Raw genomic sequence first — 15,533 nt, forward strand, 5'->3', positions numbered from 1 at the left:
ATTCTGAGTATCGCCTTATTGGTATGATCTCACTGTATACGCTGGTTGCTAGTATGGCTTATGATCTACAGTGCTGCTTTACGGAGTGTGACGTGTGGGCTAATTTTTAGAGCGTACTATTTGGCTGCAGGTTTTGGGGCTGTCCAGAACGACCCCAGTAGAAGCAGTGCGTTTGGGGCTTGGACTGACTTCACTGGCAGCATTAATCAAAATAAATAGAAGACAGTTGTATATATAAAGAAAGTGCAGCGAGACTAATACGGTGTTAAGATGCGATTGTGAATATGGCGAGTCCAGCTTTAATATAATTTAAGGCCTTTAATGACCGTTTATTTAAAAGAATTGCATGGTGTCTTGTTTGGGGGGGAAGGTGGAGGTGTGCTTCAAAGATCTTCTAGAAAAAAGGCAGTGCAATGGGATTGGGTTGCCAACCACGACCTTGTATCTAAACTTGTTTCCTTGAATATCTTCGCTAGAAAGAATGTTATGATTGGCAAATCCCAGAAGTATATCTTACAGTTTCCTTGTCCAGTTCTGAGATGGATTTGTATGTTAATAAGGCTAAATAAGTTACCCGTCTTAGATATTATTGGCGCCTGGTTAGGTGTGCCCAAGGTCAAACGATGCTGTAGGCTGAGCTGTGATTCTGCGGTGATGGAAATATCTGGACATGTGATTACTTCTTGTAAATATATGAGCACGTACTATGTTAGGTACTGCATGAAACACGTAGATGGGCTGTGTGAGATGCAAAATGAATTATTTTGTCTGGAGTACATCAATGCCAATGGCAATTGCAAAGGTATGGCAGGCCTTTCAAAGGGAAATAGCCTTGAAAGTGTATTGATATAATATGATAGGTTATTTATAACGCGCTTAATACCCAGAGGTTTCTAAGCGCGGACCCAAGGATCGAACCTGTGTTTCTCTGCGTGGTATTGCATCCAAGGCGAGCATGTTGCCCCTAAACTATCCTCCCAAAACTTTGATGTAGCAGCAGTGTTTTGAGTGCAATGTGATATCATGATGGTTTGGGAATGTAAATAATAGGGGTCGTATCGTAGTCTCTTAACGTACTTTCCCCATTTTTATGGTATTTGTTTATTTAATAATGTATTTTAAAATGTCAATGAATTGAATTGCATGTGTTTTGTATGAACGGTTCTTCTTGGACTGAATTGCATTAAATCATTAAAGTTAGCCATCTAAACGTGGCAATGTTATCTTTCTCGTTCCACAGGTTGGCTTTGACTCGGTCGCCTTTCGGCTCACCAACATCTCTGCGGGGGCCAGCCTAGCAACCCTTTCCAGAAGGGGATTGTTTGGTCCGTTAAGGGTTAACTGGAGATCTGGCTATCCTGCTGGTACAATGCCAGAAGGAGCGCATCCTGGTACCGTTGCTCCAGAATTTGGTAAGTGCTTTCCCTCAAGAGCCCCAGAATTCTAAGGATGATTAAATGGTGAAGAGGATGCGACTGGAAAGGTCTAACTTGCTCAGCGCTGTAGTTCTTTGCCAACGCATGCGAGGAACATACAACTTCATGTGTGTTCTGTACGTTTGTTTAAACCACATGTTGGTGAACAGCTGTTAACCTCCTCTCGAAGATCTCATGTCAGCCTCAGAGTGACACATGGACAGTCTTTTCAGTCATCATGGGCATGTTTTATAAAAGCGTTTTTCATAAAATCCTATTGAAAAATGCTTTGTAAATCCGGCCCCATTAGTCTCCAACGTCAAACTACTTCTACAAACTGCACATACTACAACACGGCATTTTAAATCCAAAATACACGGCACAGGTTTTAAAAGCAGTGACGGGGAACTGTAAAAGGCACCTGTATTAAAGTGATTTTCAAACACAATGATATTTAATATGAGGTTAATGGATGTATAATGAGTTTTCATTTGGGTAATCGATTGATTAATTTGTTCAGAAATATTCCATTTCTTAAGACTACTACATTTAAAATGACAGTGCAAAGCCATGTGAAAGTGTAATTGTTCTTCTATTTTAGGGTATTGCAAAAACACTTGTCAGATGGTCACATGCCATGCCCATCCCCATCATTGGTGCATTTCATACACACTTCCGGTCTGGCCCCTGGCCGCCCCCCTACCTTAACCCGAGGTTTCACTTGTATGGACAACACAAACCATTTCTAGGTCAATCCTGCTTAATTCTAATATCATTTCATCCCCCCTTGTTATCAATACATTCACACAGTGATCAGTTGTTATTGTTTTGAATGTTACTGTCACACCCCTCATTGAGGCTCCTCCCCCACTTCCATGTCCCCCTATTTCTGTACATGCCAATTTGCAGCTTTAGCACTCGCCCTACTCTCCCTCCTGCCCCTTGACTGTGCCTACATTGCAAATGCATTGACCATGCACATTGGGAGAACATACTAGAGTGTGACATCATGCGTCCGTTGTACATACTTGATGCACACATGTTCATTGTATTGCATTTATATACCCGCATGAGGGCAATAATGATAGCAGGGACTTCGCTTTCATCGGATTCTCGGGGCAGGCAGACGTGCTCTCATTGCGACGGGGTGATCGAATTGAGCAGTGCTCCTGTTTTGCCTAGAACACCTAATCTAAAAGTGCTCTCCTCGTCGCTCGGTGGCCTCATTTAGAAGTGCTCTCAGTGTGGCAGGATTTTCTCATTTAGAAGTACTCGCATTGTGGCAGCGTGGTCTAATTTTGATGTGCTCTGCATGTCACAGGATTTCACTCATTTCAATTTGCTGTCAGTATGGCAGAATGGCCTAATTTAGAAGTCCTCTTATTGTGGCAGTGAGCCCTTATTTTGATGTGCTCTCAGTGCCGCCAGTTGGCCTAATTTCGATGTGTTCTCCTTGTCGCAGGATTGACTCATTTGGATGTGCTGTCAGTGTGGCAGGATGCCCTAATTTAGTAGTACTCTCCATGTGGCATCGTGGCCTTATTTTGATGTCCTCTCAGTGCCGCTGGATGGCCTAATTTTGATGTGCTGTCAATGTGGCAGAATGGCCTAATTTAGAAGTCCTCTTATTGTGGCAGTGTGGCCTAATTTCGATGTGCTGTCAGTGTGGCAGGATGCCCTAATTTAGAAGTACTCTCATTGTGTCAGCGTGGCCTTATTTTGATGTGCTCTCAGTGCGGCTGGTTGGCCTAATTTTGATGTGCTGTCAGTGTGGCCAAATGGCCTAATTTGGAATTTCCCTCATTGCGTCAGGGGTGCCTAATTAATCCTTTACCTGAAGTTGAGGGTACACTGCTTGTCTGAAAAACCGAGTGATGCGCTACATCCTGGAAGAATTTGGCAAGATCTAGCTGGAGATGTTCACTTGCGACTCTATGATTGGCAATCTGTTAAATATGGAGTGATGGTTCATTGGTCTCTCGGTTGGAAGTGAGTGGATGACTACATGAAGTCCCTTTGTCGGAAGTCATCCCATTGCCTAATATTGCACCTATCTTTCCCTTATCACTACTGAAAGAGTTACAGGAATTCTAGACCCTGGCTTAGAGGATAAGGATGCAGTGGAGTTAAGTTCATCTCCAGCACCCCTCCCCCGCCACTCAAGGCACACTCTTTGCTTCTTGACCATGATGGTCTCCTCTCATCACACGTGGATAGGCATCCCGAAAAACAGACATTTCATTCATTTGTCCACTGTTACAGAATAGAGTTTTGGGTTAACACTTTTCACTCCATAGTCAGAGCAAAGCACATAATCAGGGTCAAATCATGTGCGTGCAAAGTTTCATGTCATGCAGGTCAAGCCAAACAGATTAATACAACTCTCTCCTAATTTTTATCTAGCGATGTCACTTGATTTAACACTCTTTATCCACTATATCCACTATGGCCCTTATTACGAATTTGGCAGAAAACTCCCCCTACCGTTAACAGCGCCTGATATCTAGGTATTAGCGGGATATTCTAAGTTCCGGCAATGGCAGGAAGTCCCAATTCCATGGTAATTTCAGCATTTATTTGCTGGTGAGGGCCCGATTTACTGGCAGGTCAGGCCTGGAGGGAGATACGCCCCCCCCCGCCCCTCCCCCCGTCACCCCCAGCAAAGTTCAGTTCTCCTGTATGATAATAATGCTGGCGCCAGAATTACCAGCAATTTTACTGACATTTTGACGGTACCGGAGAAACTGTAAATTAGCAAATTAGGTGTAAACATTGGCGGTCCCCTCCAAGTAACTATATTTGTTTAAAAATGAGGCCTACTGTGATTGGTATGCCTTATGAGGTTAAGGCTACGTGATGCCTTTTAAATAATTGGCGCCATGCATCACTCTGCCACTCTTTGGTATCACTTCTTTCCATATGTCTCATTCCTTTACCCTGCCGTCTTTCTCACTAGGCATTGTGAGTTTTTCGCACGGGGAGCCAAGCAAGGTGATACCATTGCTTCTGACTGCAAACACAAGTAGACCAGAGTCCTTTTCACTGCAACTTACCGATCTGAGTAGTAATGTGTCTGGCGGAGCTCGACTGAGGTAAGCACATGCAGCGCTTCAATAATATGTATTTAACACTCTTTTTCCACTATGGCCCTTATTACGTTAATGTTTAACCCATAAGCTATGCGTTTTTCATGTGCATCTGGTTCCTAAAAGTGCCCTGATGCCCCCGGGCTAAGGCGCTCTACAAATGCAAAAATAAATAAATAATATGTGACTTCACAATAATGTATGTTTTTTTCTCTTCTTTATCATTATGCAGGGATGGGTCGGCAATATTTGTATTTTGTGCGAATTTACTGAGATTGTGCAAACCCGGAGTGTATTGTGAGTGCACTGGGACTGTCAAACTGCTCATTTACTGGGGTTCATATACTGGAAGTGTAGTGGAATTGTGTTCACTATAAATATATTCAGCACGTCAAGCTGGGCATCTACTGTGATTGTTAAACCAGGGCTTGTCAAACTGGGGTATACTGGGATTGTGCAGACAGAACATACACAGTCATTTTGGCCAGTAGTAATATGCTGTGCTGTCGAACTCGGAGTTTATTGGAATGGTCAAACTGGGGATACACTGGGATTGAGAAAACTCTGAATATGTTGTTTTTGAGAGTACTGCATTTAAACTGAAATTGCAAATACTGAGTCATTCATGAAATAAGGGGAATCTCACATCAATAAAATGGTCAGATACTCAAATTAAATGCAATGGATACACACCTCGATTGTACAACAAGGCATATACTGGTATAATGCAAACTAGGTATATACCGGGGGTCTCATATTTGGAATATACTATAATTGGCAACTTCAGAATATACTGGAATGGTGTGACCTTAGAGTATTTTGGTATTGGTAAATCAGGAGTGTACTGAGCTTGTTATGTTTGTTTGTTTGTTTTATTCACTTATGATGCACACCAAACCCAAAGGTAACCGGGCGCAACAGTACAGAATATGCGAGGCTTGAAGTTACATGGTTACAGATTATAAGCAAAACAGAATATATACAGGCAATAGAAGGTCACAAAAATAGACAAAAGAGAAAATGTGCAAATGGGCAGCAGGATGCTGAGTATGCATATATATAAAGAAGGTGGCATCAGGAGTCTTGTATGAACTAGTGAGCAACTAGTTGTCGGCATACTTCATGCGATTGATATAGTTGGATCTGAATTTGAGATAGGGCTGCTCATCACGTAGAGGATGTGGCAATGAATTCCATAATTGGCCGCTCGGACCGGGAAGCTGCCGCCCCCAGTTTTAGCCAGCCTGTATCTCGGTATGATAAGGCTATTGACATTAGTAGGTCTTGCGGTCGGGTGGAGCTTCTCTTTAGGAATCTATCCGTAAGATAGCTAGGTGCAGCATTATTCAAAGCTTTCTGAATAAGGGATGCAACTTTTAAATGAATTTTGTTTTGGGTAGACAGCCAGTTGTTTTGGCATCTTATCTAAGATATGTGCGATCTTTTGGACACACCAAGAGCTGCTCTCAAGGCATTATTTTGTAGGATTTGAATTCTGTGGATGATAGATTTGTTAGCACCGATATGTAGGGCATTGCAATAGTGGAGCCTAGACAGAATCAGGGCTCTAGCTAAGATAATGCAGTTGTCATCTGAGAGAAAGTGTTTACCTTCTGTAATGAGCTTACATGTGTGAGCTGTGGCTGATGCCAGGGATTTCACCTGTTTATCGAAGGAGAGGGTGGAATCCAGATAAAAGCCAAGTGTCTTCACCCCCTTGGACACCTTGATGATATTGCCATCAATCTCAAACGAGGTGTAGTCTTTGCCTACTTTTTTAAGATTAGAGGGAGTACCCATGATGATTAGTTCTGTTTTATCATCATTCAGACAAAGACCATGGGTTGCCATCCATGCCTGGATGATGAAATACACTCTATTTACCGAGGCCAAATCCTTGTTGTAATCCCCGGAAAGTGGGCGGAGAATCTGGGTATCGTCTGCATAATTAGTGTAGGTGATGCCAAGAAGGTCCAGATCATCAAAAAGGGGCTTAGTAAATATGTTGTATAAGGTGGGGGAGACACAAGAGCCCTGGGGAACTCCGCACAGAATAGGGATCATGTCTGCCGCTGCCAAAGGGGAGAACACCCTCATAGTCCTGTCGCTAAGGAGAGACTCAATCCAGGTTATAGCCTCTTTGGAAAAATGTGCAGCTGAGTCTAGTTGGCTGCAAAGGACCTTGTGGTCGACAAGGTCCAATGCAGCCGAAAGGTCAAGCAACAGGAGAAGGGCTGTTTACCTTTGTCTCTTAGTTCATCTATTTGTGCCTTCAAATCGATGAGGGCGGTCTCAATGCCATGTTGGGGTCAGAATCCTGATTGACGTGCTCCTAAGAGCTTATGTTGTTCTGAGAATTTTTGAAATTGGTTGTAAGCAATCTTGTCCAGGATTTTTAGCAAAAAAGGGACTGTCGTAATGGGATGGTAGTTTGTAGGTATAAGTGGGTCTAGGGTTTGCTTTTTAAGCAGAGGCAGTACCCAAGATTGTTTCAAGTTGGTAGGCACAGTGCCCGATGCAAATGAAGCATTGATAAGTTTAGATACAAATGGGGAGAGATCTCTGGCAGCGTCTTTTATAAACTGGGCAGGGCAGAGGTCACCTTGGCAGTTGGATGGCTTGAGAGAGAGGATGACTTTCTCTACCTCAAGGATAGAGGTTTTTGAGAACATAAATCACACAGCTAAGTCCTGTTCCTTTGAAGGGGGGTCAGTATTCAGATTGTTAGTCTGGGATGGTTGATTGAGAGGCTTTTTTCTTAGCTATTTTCTTTTGGAGCATAGTTACTTTATTTAATAGTGCTTGTTGTATATCTGAGCACCATGTTTTATCTTTGCAACACGTATCTGGAATGGGGATAGGTGACTCTAATTCCTTGAAGATGGTGAACAGTTACCTCATACTCGAATTAGCATTAGATATGTGCTTGCTATATGAGTTTCGCTTGGCCAGGTGTATTTTCTTTTTGTAGTGAGAAGAGATTTCCATTAGTTTATTTTTGTGATCTTCTGAGGGGATTAGCCTCCATGAGGTTTCACAACTCCTCTTAAATTGTCGTAAATCCTTTAGTTCGGGGGTGAACCATTTATTTAGATGGGATTTGGGTTTACTCGGTCTGAGTTTTAGAGGGGCAATATTGTCGAGTTCAGAGAGAATGTTGGCAATGGTGGTGGTGTATTTGTCTATGTTATGTTATGTTATCAGAATTTGTTTAGGGCACATTCGCCCGAAGGCATCATGACGCTGGAGGCGTGAACAGCAGTTTTTATATACCAGAATTTAGAATAAAAAGGTTTTCAATGACCGGCGGAAGGTGCGGTGGTCAACAATCTCACGTAAGGTGAAGGGAAGGTCATTCCAGGCCTTTGCGGCAACCACTGAGAAGGCGCGGCCACCCATCCGTGACAGTCTGATCCGAGGGACCATCACAAGGAGAGCGGATTGGGAGCGGAGACATCGAGTGGGGACGTATTGCTGAAATTTAGCCTGTAAATATTCTGACCCAAGGCCATAGAAGGCATGGTATACAATACACATGGACTTAAAAATAATCTGGTTATCAATAGGAAGTCAATGGAGCTGTCTCAGCAGCGGGGATATATGGGCGCCAAGCGGAGGGCGAAGAATGGACCTGGCTGCGGCATTCTCAGGTAGATGGAGCCGGTTGATAAAAGTACGAGGCTGTTCTAAATTGAGTGAATTACAATAATCTAACAAGCTCAAAACAAGCACAGCCACAACAGTGGCCTGACACTTTGAAGGATTAAAAGGGAGAACTTTCCAAAGAATACAGAGCTTGAATGGCCAGTCTTACAAACCGTCGCACCGCAGAATTTAACACCCAAATTCCTGACAGACGAAACAGACATGGGAAGAGAACCAAGAGATGTAGGCCATAAATCAGCAGTCCAAAAAAGAAGATGAGAAGTTATGTCAACGACCAGAACCTTGGTCTTATTGACATTAGGCTTTAGCCAGTTGGTCGCCATCCAGGACCCAGATCCACAAGACACTCCATAAGCTGGGTCGCTGTATCAGATTGGGTCAGATCAAGGCGGACCAAGATTTGTGTATCGTCAGCGTAGGTATAGTATCAAAAACCATGGGACAAAATAAGCAGAAGAGGCCTAAATAAACGTTAAACAAGATAGACGACAGAGCAGATCCCTGTGGAACGCCACAGGAAAGTGAAACAGGGTTGGAGCAAAAAAGGGGGAAGGGAGACCACCGACTGGGAATGATCGTCCAGGAACCTGCCACCACTTGGCCAGACAGACCAGTCACAAAATGGCGGGAGATCAGGGTGGGATGATCAACCGTGTCGAACGCAGCAGATGCGATTTTCACTAATAGGACTGAGCACACAGGACATAGATTGTTGACATGTGGCTTGCTCCTCCTCCTCCTTCTCAACTGGCTACGTATTGCCTGCACCACAGAAAGGCCAATAAAGCATTTCTAAAATACTGTTGTCACTTCAAAACGTTTAGACTGTGGCTTTTTGCGGCACACTGCCTCATAGGCAGTGCCCATCTCTAGAACAGGCCATCACCAACCACCACACCTTGTTCCTATTTCTTCTGCCTGTGGTATGGTCAGGGGAGCACCTTGTAGCTGTCTGGTCCCCTTTTTGTCCCGGAGGTATTTTTTCTGTTCCCATTGGTCAACCCATTGGTCAATCCAAAGGCTTGCTTTAGTGTATTTTACTTTTTGCTGGATATTATTATTATCAAAGCAATTTACTATCCCCTGCCGCCCTGCACCAGAGGCGGTATACAACTGCATTCAAGAGCTGCATTGTCTTCGGTAGAGTAGACTTTAAAATTAGCTACTTATGTATGCCATTTAGAGGCGTTTAGCCGATAAAAATCGAGGGCCTGATTCACAATGGATCACACAGGCACATAAATTACAGAAAACATGTTTTTCTTTTTTAAAATGTGCATGTTTCCAAGACACATACAGGTGTCTGTTTTCATAAAGGTGATCTGCACATTTCTCAGGGCTGCGATACACAGGCCATCCCCTTGCATATGCGCGCTGGTAGTGATGTATGATAGACTCACCCACATAAGTACTGGGGCAGTGGTTCACTGTGACGACCGCTTAGGGAGCCTGTCATCTTGAAAAGTGTTCAAGAGGAAAATAATGTCCTCCATGTTGGGGGATAGAAATGCAAGCAGGAGAGCAGCTCCTCACTAAAGTAAGTGCACAAACCAGCCATGATGGACCCTCTCATGTATTGTACCCTTACCTGCACCTGATCTAGAGGGGGGGGCACTATACCTTTTCATAGCGCATTCCATTTCTGAATCAGCATGAAGTTCTTAAATGCGCAAAAATTCCCCCTTCCACGCCCTGGCTTGCACAATTGCACATGGGCGTTATAGGGACGGTGTCAAGGCCTTTCAATTATTTCAAATGAAAGGGGCCTCGTGCCTCAGGGGGGCTTCCAGCAACTGCTCCCATTTTGCCAGTCAGCTGTCTTGTAACATGGCAAAATATTAATTTCTCTATTTTCGGTCTGGGGCTTACAATGTGCCCTTCACAGCACTTGCCTTACAAACTGTGTTTTCTGTTCCCACATGATGTGCAGAAGTGTTATCACCTCATTGTCTTCTAACACTGGTTCCCCCTCATCAGCCTCTTGCTGACAAAGAATAGTTTATAGGTCTTCAGTGGCCATTTAGTGTTTAAGCTTCCTGCTGGCTGGCCATCTCCTGGCCGTCTCCTGGTAATCGGCAGCTATTAACCTTCTCTTTGTCGCCATTGTAATGTATACACCGCAGGAGTGCCTCAGACTGTTTTTGCTCTCAGCAAGGGACCCCCAACCATCATGTTGAAATGGGCCCCAGCACATCATCAATGGGGCCTGAGTATAGGGCATCGGAATCTGCGCCTCTAGGGCGGTCACATTCAACGGTCCTTCCTGAATATGGCAACACTTTTTTCATGCAAGTGAGAACACGTTTTGAAAATCAGGCCCATAATGGCTGCTGGGCAGTATACACAACTTCTACTTTGGTGGCATAGGGCTCTTAAAGCGCAGTCCAGGCAACATACTGAACGACGTTTCTAGAAGGAACGCAAGTCGGGGATCTGAACTGCATAGAATGGAAAGTAGCACAGCAACCTCACCACGCCAGCATCCCTGGCAGTGATCTGTGTATTATGAGAAGACTGGCAAGAGTTAAGTGACATATAACGTTCAGAAGGTTTTCTCTTCAAAATGTGAACCTCTGTCGATGGATGGTCCTGTTTGCTCACTGTGTGAACTCCCCAACTATGCCACCTGTGAATGCAATGTGTATATATCAGGGATGTTTACCGCAATTGGCGCATCCCAGTGACGGCACATCATTCTGCTTAGAAACAGGTGCAGGCCCTCTGACGTTGTTTTACCGGGCTTTCTGGGGCTTCTTAGGACCATGCAGAGGTGGCGGTACCCCACTGAGAGACTTGTAGGTAGTATGTACTATAACGCCTGTTCTGTGGTCTGAGGGTTTTCACAGAGAGTTTACAGCACCTTGGCACTGTAGAAACACTTGGGTACAGGCGCGTTATAAATGCCATATCATATCACATCATATCACTGCCCCCACCAGGAAAGTTAGGGTGCACTGTTTGAATGAGAAGAAGTGGGTTTTCTAAAGCTTAGAATATTCCTTTGGTCTGTAAGAACCCACTTTTGCGAGCTCCGTCTCCACTGTCACCTTACCAGTTCCTACACTAATGTTAGACCAGGGACTTTTTACTTGGCATAGTTCATTTTACACAGAATGCTCTTTCTCTTCCCACAGCCCAAGCCTCTGTTCCGGAAATTAATGGGTACTAGAGGGCTTACTTTCATGGAGCAGGTGGCATCCGCTTCTGGGCGCGATTCTGAGGTGCATGCACAAATAGAAAAGTGTTGTTCAATTGAGGAGCACAACTTTTGTTAAAAGTACCATATTCCTATACCTTATGCCCGGTAAGATAGCGATCTGTGTGTGGTCTGCAAGTGTCAGGTTTGAATCCCAGCAAGGTCGACTCAGCCTTTCATCCTTCTGAGGTCGATAAAATGAGAATCAGTTTCAATTGAGTAATAATGATTGTATATAAAAATGTTCTATGTAAAGCACTTTGGATAAAAGCGCTAGAAACACTTGTGTACAGGCGCATTATAAATGACATATATATATATATATATCATATCATATAGAACAGCCCTAATGACCATCATTAATTCAGGGCAGACACTGTGAGGGCATTCTCCTTTGCAGGGCCCTTGCTTTGCATGTTAAAATAGGAGGTAGAATACGGCACCTGTATTAATTAATTAATTTACTAAAGGATCAACGAAACTTTAGTAAATAAGAAAAGTGACACATTTTTTAGAAATCCTTACACATTCTTGCACTGACATTGGTGCACCTGTTGCTCCCACAATGACAGATTTGATGAGCTTTTACAGCTGAAAAGCTTGAGAGCTCCCTTCCAATCCTCCCCACCACCTCAGAATGGTGGTGCTGGAAACTGGAGGGGAGAATTTGGGGTTTCCACTCCAGTTTTTCCCACAGCTCAGAATCAAGCACGCTGCTGTTATAACATTTAAAGATAGTTTTGCAATACTGCTAATTTTTTATCATTACCAAAACTGACTTTAAAAGCTATACAGCTCAAATCAGTACCCTTTGCATTGTGCTTCCAAATTACAAACAGGCCCACAAGATCTCCTGGCGACCATGGGACATAGTTTCACCACCTTTTTTGCTTAATGTCTAAATTTTGTTCAGGAGTTCACACGAAAACGGCCTGAGGAATGACAGTTTTGTATGGGACTAAACATGTTCCCATTCATTTCAGCAGCCATATATCACTGTGTTTAAGGCCCTCACCCCTCGCACTCCAGGGCCAGTTTGAATCCTTTGAAAGCCTTTTTTTTGGCCATGTCCACCTGGATAGCTTAATGATAGTTGAACGTCACCGAGTTGTGTGCTCTCTCTCCCTTTGGTGGAGAAATCGGGCTCAAAGTTCAGGAGAGGAAAAAGCAGCCATGGTAGCCAGAGTTCTGGGACAGTAAAATTGCCTCCCAGGCATTAGTCAAAGTATTCCTCAGGGGCTTAACACGGGAAGAGATGTGACTGGGACACAATATAGAGCTCAGATGACCTGGTCCATTGGCCAGTGGCCCCTGGCCACAAAGCCAAGACTGAATCTATCAAAACATATTTCTGAACTTTTTATAGTTTTTAATGTAGCCAGGAACAGGGCATGGCCAAAGACCAGGGCCAGCATGCTTCTTTGTGCCCCACGGCTGTTGCCAGATGCTGTCCCTTTAAGAGGCAGACATGAGGAGACCACGTGGGATGTGGGAGGGAGAGTAACAGAAAAGTCAGTACATAGATGTAATTGAATAAAGCAAGATGTTCTAATTATACTCCAGTGTCGCTTCCTCCTTTTTACTAGGCCATCCGGCCTCACAGCGGCCACTGTGTTCCGCACCCATAACCTCTTCACTCCCCGCCCAGCCCATTGGCCCTAACTCTCAACTTTCCATTCCTAAACAACGACCGCTGAACCACCAGCTCTGGGTAACCACACACCTCCATGAACACCCTTCAGGTGGACTCTACAACAACGTGCACCACATGCAGTGCACACCACCACGCATCCTCAAAACTTCCACACCGCTTGTGCAGAAATGATCCGGATCAAGCGACTAAGACATAAGGAAGATGGCTGCGTCTGGCTGCATAAACCCATCTTTAATCCAAATACCTAGAACTGACATGCATCACCACACACCACTAACCCCATCCACTCCCTTCTTATGCGACCATAAATGGCAAAGGCTGTGCTTTGCAAAACCCACTTAATTTCCATTACTGCCAGTAGTTAACTTAGGTGTTGATCATTTTGGGTTCACTCGCCTCAATCCAACCTTCCACCAGAACATTATAAACCTCACCATTATTCGATATTTAGCCCATCCCGTCTCCATTGGTTTATTCCTATACACATTCAGCTAAATGGCATAAAAACATACCTTGCCAAACTATTGAAATGTTGCTATCCGCTTATGTTAAATCATCCAATGCAATCATTTTGTGGTCATTTTATAAAGGTTCTGGGATATGTTGCATTAGATTAGCCATTATATTATAGAACCATATATACTGCTCTGTATATAATATGCCTATACTCAATTGATATTTGTGGGAGACGTTGATTTAAAGCATAGTCCAAACAACAGGATTCAACTCTTCTGCACAATGTATACCCGTCTTTTCTTCAGAAAGTTCGTTTATAAGAATAATTAAACTAATACAGTACAAACATTAAGTGAAATAAAACTTGAGTTAGACCTGTCCATCTCGAGGGCCGGCTCCATATCATATTTTCAGGACACCCCCATTAATATTCATGAGATAAATATGCATTCAATGATTTAAATGTATGCAAATGTTTTCTCATGAATATTACTGAGGGATATCCTGGAAACTGTCATGTTTCCAGCCCTCGAGGCCTGGAGTTGGACAGAATATGGGACATTTTAGCAGACGGGCGTGTTGCACTGTCAATGAATAGTCGTGCAAACTCATTTGCCCGTATTGTGATGTGTGTACATAATACCCAAGGCTTTTGTGGAAATCCACATGCCTTAGGAATTCCAGTCACGTTTCAATTTAAACTGGATTTTCTGACCCCACAGTTGACTCTCTTAGCCTTTTCTTTGCATGATATTTTTAGATCCATATTTAGGTGGTGGTAGTCCACTAGGAAAGATGCATTTAATCAATGCTGTCTGTGACAAATCAACTTCTGGGACACCAGTGGTGCAGGGGTGAGTATTGGTTTCTAGACCATGAATCAGCCCCATCTCGCTAGTACAACAGAAGGGATCCGAACAGATTGGAAACACAAACAAATTATAAACCTCTTTGTCCAATTTTGGTAACGTGGATGGAACGCCAGGCTTATCTCTGAAATTTTGTGGATCGTTGGTTAGTTGCAACACAGCAAAAATACAGTTATTACCCAATGATAAAAGGGACTGTCCAGTCAAGTTTGTATCAAAAATATCTTATGTATTTATATCACAACAGACAGTTCTAGCAACACTACAAAATACAACCCACCCTGTAAAGGAATGCAGAGGACAGACAGTTTCAAAGAAGGAAAAGGAATGCACTCTGGTTACTGACAGGTTAGTATGGTCAGTACTAACATACTGTCATTATGGTTAATAACCACAACAGTTTAAGGTTTTTTGGCTTCAGCACAAAGTGAGCAATTGGTCTTACTCATGGGGCCTTCTGGAAAGGACCAGGGGGACAGAACGAAAATGTACCTTGTGCTGTAGATGTTCTTGGTGCTCGACAGGGTTGAGTTGGCTTCAGGGATCTTTGCTGGCTTCTGTGACAGAGTTTGAGATGGGAATCAGCTGTGGGTATCAGGCGGCAAGAGGGTTCGGCGAGCAGAGCTGGACGAACGGCTGCAGGCTGGCCTAAATGGTGGCTCTGGGTCAGGAATCAATGTCTGAGTGCTGTTCGGTGGTACTGAAGCACTGGTCGAGAAGTCTCGGATGCGTTTAAGCGATCGCAGCTTGACATTGGTAAGCATTGCCATGGGTTGCAGATCGAGGAACTAGACTGGCTCGAAAAAGTCCTTTAAGGCAATGTAGGTATTTGCTCGTTGAGGCACTTCTCCCAGCTTATTCAATGGGCTTGTGTCCTCCTTTAAGGCGTACAGCCCAAATCTCCAGAGGGTGTTGCAGGCAGCTGCTGTGTCCTTGATTGTAGGTTCAGAGACCTTCTGGCACTTCCTATCCAGGAAGCTTGCTGCAGAGCCTAGCAGGGCACACTGTGTGCTGGCTGGGTACTGGTTCTGGAGCGGCCGGAGGGTCCTCTGAATTCTGTATCTCCCTTTGTTCCCTGGGAGATGTTTAGCGGAGGGATCTTGCTTCCTTCATTGGATGTCCTGGCATTCCTTTGCTGGCGAAAGATGTAAGGCTGACTGTACCTTCAGCCAGGGTCCGAGGATGAGTTTG

At 44.0% G+C, this 15,533-nt stretch overlaps 1 protein-coding gene across 2 annotated transcripts in view; it reads left to right on the forward strand.

Moving 5' to 3' along the window:
• ADGRV1 (adhesion G protein-coupled receptor V1) overlaps positions 1-15,533 on the forward strand; it is a 2,479,945-nt gene that overhangs the window by 1,224,020 nt on the left and 1,240,392 nt on the right. For both annotated transcript variants that reach the window (XM_069627623.1, XM_069627624.1), the window contains 2 exons: positions 1,241-1,412; positions 4,372-4,507. In XM_069627623.1, the coding sequence (XP_069483724.1) occupies positions 1,241-1,412; positions 4,372-4,507 (308 nt within the window). The remainder of the gene's footprint in view (positions 1-1,240; positions 1,413-4,371; positions 4,508-15,533) is intronic.

This window comes from Ambystoma mexicanum, chromosome 6p, assembly GCF_040938575.1.
Source record: "Ambystoma mexicanum isolate Mex_15411 chromosome 6p, UKY_AmexF1_1, whole genome shotgun sequence".
Lineage (NCBI taxonomy): Eukaryota > Metazoa > Chordata > Amphibia > Caudata > Ambystomatidae > Ambystoma > Ambystoma mexicanum.